Source organism: Embiotoca jacksoni, unplaced genomic scaffold (genome assembly GCF_022577435.1).
Source record: "Embiotoca jacksoni isolate LCO1_2020_lvr unplaced genomic scaffold, fEmbJac1.0.p SCAF_41, whole genome shotgun sequence".
NCBI classification, from domain to species: Eukaryota; Metazoa; Chordata; class Actinopteri; family Embiotocidae; genus Embiotoca; species Embiotoca jacksoni.
This window is the reverse complement of record NW_027185394.1, coordinates 1,484,236-1,490,170: the sequence shown is the minus strand read 5'-3', so window position 1 is coordinate 1,490,170 and position 5,935 is coordinate 1,484,236. Positions and strand designations below refer to the sequence as shown.

The window sequence follows — 5,935 nt, the reverse complement described above, 5'->3', positions numbered from 1 at the left end:
TTTTCAGTGAAATAAAGATATTTGTCTTCAAATCAAAAATGTTTCCAAGTAAAGATTTATTTCATCAGATGTTTTATTCCACTTAAACTCTCCAAATATTAAAGTAATGGTCGAGCATATTTTTTATTGATCATATTAAAAATCTAAGAGCTCATTTCACTCTGTAATAACCCCAAGAATTATGAGGGCAGAATTGAAAAGTTCACAATGATTGTTAAATGAATCTAAAATCTCACAAAAGATGTAAAACATGAGAAAAGTAAAATAGCCTCTCATCACAGCACATACAGTGGTGCTAGAAAGTTTGAAGGAATTTTCGATATTTCTGCATGAACATGAAATCCTCAGATTTGAACACAAGTCCTATAAAAGAGAACCTACCGGGTCCAATTCTGTTTTATATGTTTATAAATGCAACCTCTTGGATCTCTGTTTAAAACAACCAAGATTGCGTCACACTTCTATGCTGACGATACTCAGGTATACCTGCCTCTGAAACCTGACACCGCCTCTATGAATTCTTAAACAACCTGATTGGCTGTGTGAAAGTGTGAAAGAAGGACAGAGTGGGACTCTAAGATGTGAAAGTTCCTGTAAACTGCCGGGAGTGTTTGGTTTAGAAATGCAAAAAGAAGACTGGCCACAACACCGAGCCAGCGCAGAGGATGCTGGGAATTATGTGTGTGCTTTTGAAGGCCCGGGGTCGGTGCAGAGTGATCCTCTGTTTGTGGATGTTCAGTGTGAGCAGAACAATCTTTACTGTAACGAGGACCAGCGCTCTGTTAAAGTAGGTTTTCATTTCCTGGTTGAGTTTGGATCTGGATTAATCAGAGAGGAGGAAAAAGAAAGGAAACGTGCTGATTGGTTGATAGTAGAATATCATCAGCATACAGTGATTTTACAGAACCATGTCTGTGTATGTGTGTGTGCCTGTGTGTGTGTGTGTGTGTGTGTGTGTGTGTGTGTGTGTGTGTGTGTACTCAGTGAACTGTATCAGTTCAGTTTCTGTTCAGTCTGACTGAGGGAGGTTTTTGTACGACGCTTTTTCACTGTGTCAACAACCACTGACTATTGATGTAATGTTCACTCTGACAGTAGTAAACTGCTGCATCTTCAGCCTGGACTCCTCTGATGGTCAGAGTGAAGTCAGAGTTTGATCCACTGCCTGTAAAACGATCTGAAATCCCGGATTGTCTGGTGCTAGCATTGTAAATGAGAAGTTTAGGAACTCCTCCATCTTTCTGTTGGTACCAGGCTAAACGATGGTTGTTGTTGTGAACATAAACGTTCTGACTGGTTGTACATGTGATGGTGGCGGATCCTCCCAGAGCAAAGCTCACTGCTCCAGACTGAGTCACTGTGACCTGGCCTCTGGACTCTGAGGATACAGAGACAACAACATAAAGCAGCGTCACGGTTTTGTGGGCTTCATTTCAGAGGGACAGATGTTCATAGAGGAGAGGAGTTGGATTCTCTGGACTTTACCTGTGAAGCAGCAGCAGAGGAGAGTCCAGATGAGGACGCAGGTCAAAGTCATGTTTCTGATGAGGAGGATTTCTGTGGCTTCTGTTGTCATGAAGGACAGCTGTCAGTCATCCAGTGTTCAAACTCTCAGGACTATAAAGTGTCCCAGAGCACTGGAGCATGGTGCTGCTGATGCAAAGTGGCTCTCTATGGAAATGATCCGACCGACTCCAACAGGGACTTTTATCAGTCTTGTGATGTTAATCAATTTATCAATCAGTTGTTCCTCGATGGAAAATTGCCAAGAATTTATGATCTCATCATCTACAGTTCATAATATTATTAAAAGATTCAATGAATCCAGACAAATATCTGAACACAAGGGACAATGCTGATATTGGATGGTGTTGATCTTCGGGCGCTCAGACAGCACTGCATTTAAACCAGACACAATTCCGTCGTGGAAATCACTGTATGGGCTCAGGAACACTTCTGATAACTGTTGTTTCTGAACACAGTTCATCGCTGCATCCACAAATTCAGGTTAAAACTCTCAAAAGAAGAAACAAGATAAAAACATGATCCAGACTCGCAGCCGCCTTCTCTGAGGTAAAGTGGAAAACTGTCCTGTGGTCAGACAAATCAAAATCAGTGATTATGTTTGGAAATCATGGGCATTGTGTCCTCCAGGCTAGAAAGGAGAGGGACCACCCAACTGGTTAACCGGACACAATTCAAAAGCCACAACTGTGATGGTGCAGGGACGCACTAGACTGGGAAGGCACCATGAATGCTGAAGGATAAATACTAGATTTGGAGCAACATATGCTGACATCCAAACAACGTCATGTTTTCAGGAGAATTCTTGCTTATTTCAACAAGACAATGGTAAACCAAATTCTGCACATATTACAACTACATGGCTCTCTAGTAGAAGACTCCGGGTGATAAACTGGCCTTCCTGCTGCCCAGACCTGTAATCCACTGAAAAACAATTGGTGCATAGTGAAATAAAAATATGACAAAGAAGATCCCAAAGTGTTGATCAGCTCAAATTCTATATCAGATCAAAGTGGAAAACATTTCACTTTCAAAACTCCGGCAACTGATCTCCTCAGTTCCCAAATGTTCACAGTGTTGTTAAAGGAATAGGTGAAGCGACACAGTCGACAATATGACCCTGTCAAATTCAAAATGAGAACATATTTCTCATTTTGAATGTTGATATGTTGCCTTTGGTCCATTTTCAATTAAAAGTGTGTTTATGGAATTTGCAAATCATCCTGTTCTTTATTTATATACGCTTCCCAAAGCGTCCCAATGTTTTTTAAATGGGATTAAAAACAAAATGATAAATTCTCATATTTTGTTGCAGTGTGTTATTTTCATTTTTCATATCAGCTGACAAATTTATAAAAGTAGTAAATTGTTTTGGTGAGTTTTTTTGTTTCAGAGTCAGAGAGCCGTGTCTCTCTACAGTCAGAGGTTTTTGTACGGCGGTTCAATGAGTTTGTATCACTGTGGAGGACTTTTGGTGGAGGAACCAGACTGGATGTTGGAAGTAAGTTTATTCTCTTTTCAACACTAAAAAGGAAATAGTAAACTAATTTTAGTATTGTTTGTTTAGTGTTAGATAGAAAATGAAACTTTTTGGTTGCAGCAATGTTTGAATTTATATTTGTATTTGTCTTCTTATATCATGGAGCCGATAACTCAGTTCAACTTTTGACATTTTCACTGTCAGACTGAAGATTAAAGAACTTGATGTGTAGAAAAGATAAAACTTTATTCCTCCTCTAATTAGTTTGTGATTTTCAAGCACAATAACTGTTGTTAGGTTGAATACAAATTCTATCAGTAAAAGTGGACAGATTGAAGATAAAGATGCGTATTTGTAAGTTAGCAAAATCATCCATATTATTATCGTGTCAAATATGGTTTCAAATTTAGTTTGAACTAATTTAAACAGTTAAGTAACGATTAAAATCCACATGTAGAACATTTTATGTTGGTGAGTTTCTTTCCTGTTCTTGTTTCCACTAAATCCTTTAAACTAAAGTGTCGTTCAGACTTTTAATGATGATGTTCAGAAAAACTTTGATTGTAAATTTTTCCACATCTTCTTCTTTTATTTTCAGAGTAGTTTGACATATTTCAGTGTAAACTGTACGATGATTCTCTCTGTGCTGATTTGCATGAGATGCTTCTTAAAGGGAAGTGAAACAATGTGTGAGTGAGTGACTGGTGGAGCAGAAAAAACATCTGACTGAAACTCCTGAAAGGACAAAATGAACTGTCTCCCAGTGAAGGTGTCCAAGTACGTTTCCTGTCCTCTAACCTGAGTGGTGTCTCCTAGGTGATACTCGTCCCACCCTGACGGTGCTGCCCCCCTCCGTGGAGGAGATGCAGAAGAATGAGAAGGCCACCCTCATGTGCCTGGCCAACAAGGGCTTCCCCTCAGACTGGAGTCTGGCCTGGAAGGTGGACGGCAGCAGCAGCAGCAGCAGCAGCAGCATCAGCTGGGAGGAGAGCAGGAGCCTCGCTGTGCTGGAGAAGGACGGCCGCTACAGCTGGAGCAGCACCCTGAGGCTCCCTGCAGACCAGTGGGGGAAGGTGGGCTCTGTGACCTGTGAGGCCACCCGGGGCTCCCAGACTCCCATCTCAGAGACACTGAGGAGAGACCAGTGCTCCCAGTCCTGACCTGCCTCACTGAGACTCTCATACTGGTTTCACTCTGATACTGCTCTCAATCTGGAACTCTGTCTTTCCTTCTTTGATGTGACTAAATAAAGATTCAAATAGTTTCATTTTCCTCTTCATCATGACAGTTGTTCATGTTTTCAGTGAAATAAAGATCTTTGTCTTCAAATCAAAAATGTTTCCAAGTAAAGATTTATTTCATCAGATGTTTTATTCCACTTAAACTCTCCAAATATTAAAGTAATGGTCGAGCATATTTTTTATTGATCATATTTAAAATCTAAGAGCTCATTTCACTCTGTAATAACACCAAGAATTATGTGGGCAGAATTGAAAAGGTCACAATGATTGTTCAATGAATCTAAAATCTCACAAAAGATGTAAAACATGAGAAAAGTAAAATAGCCTCTCATCACAGCACATACAGTGGTGCTAGAAAGTTTGAAGGAATTTTCTATATTTCTGCATGAACATGAAATCCTCAGATTTGAACACAAGTCCTATAAAAGAGAACCTACTGGGTCCAATTCTGTTTTATATGTTTATAAATGCAACCTCTTGGATCTCTGTTTAAAACAACCAAGATTGCGTCACACTTCTATGCTGACGATACTCAGGTATACCTGCCTCTGAAACCTGACACCGCCTCTATGAATTCTTAAACAACCTGATTGGCTGTGTGAAAGTGTGAAAGAAGGACAGAGTGGGACTCTAAGATGTGAAACTTCCTGTAAACTGCCGGGAATGTTTGGTTTAGAAATGCAAAAAGAAGACTGGCCACAACACCGAGCCAGCGCAGAGGATGCTGGGAATTATGTGTGTGCTTTTGAAGGCCCGGGGTCGGTGCAGAGTGATCCTCTGTTTGTGGATGTTCAGTGTGAGCAGAACAATCTTTACTGTAACGAGGACCAGCGCTCTGTTAAAGTAGGTTTTCATTTCCTGGTTGAGTTTGGATCTGGATTAATCAGAGAGGAGGAAAAAGAAAGGAAACGTGATGATTGGTTGATAGAAGAATATCATCAGCATACAGTGATTTTACAGAACCATGTCAGTGTGTGTGTGTGTGTGTGTGTGTGTGTGTGTGTGTGTGTGTGTGTGTGTGTGTGTGTGTGTGTGTGTACTCAGTGAACTGTATCAGTTCAGTTTCAGTTCAGTCTGACTGAGGGAGGTTTTTGTACGACGCTTTTTCACTGTGTGAACACATACTGACTGTTGATGACATGAAAACTCTGACAGTAGTAAACTGCTGCATCTTCAGCCTGGACTCCTCTGATGGTCAGAGTGAAGTCAGAGTTTGATCCACTGCCTGTAAAACGATCTGAAATCCCTGATTGTCTGGTGCTAGTATAATAAATGAGAAGTTTAGGAACTCCTCCATCTTTCTGTTGGTACCAGGCTAAATGATTCCCACCATGAACGTCCTGACTGGTTGTACATGTGATGGTGGCGGAGCCTCCCAGAGCAGAGCTCACTGCTCCAGACTGAGTCACTGTGACCTGGCCTCTGGACTCTGAGGATACAGAGACAACAACATAAAGCAGCGTCACGGTTTTGTGGGCTTCATTTCAGAGGGACGGATGTTCATAGAGGAGAGGAGTTGGATTCTCTGGACTTTACCTGTGAAGCAGCAGCAGAGGAGAGTCCAGATGAGGACGCAGGTCAAAGTCATGTTTCTGATGAGGAGGATTTCTGTGGCTTCTGTTGTCATGAAGGACAGCTGTCAGTCATCCAGTGTTCAAACTCTCAGGACTATAAAGTGTCCCAGAGCACT

At 41.2% G+C, this 5,935-nt stretch overlaps 1 gene segment (V, D, J or C); it reads left to right on the top strand.

The window, feature by feature from the left end:
* Positions 1–2,134: 2,134 nt before the first annotated feature.
* LOC138209816 (Ig kappa-b4 chain C region-like) lies at positions 2,135–4,329 on the top strand. The segment is given in 3 exon segments: positions 2,135–2,219; positions 2,918–3,025; positions 3,821–4,329. Coding segments are annotated over 3 exon segments (537 nt in total).
* Positions 4,330–5,935: the final 1,606 nt, after the last annotated feature.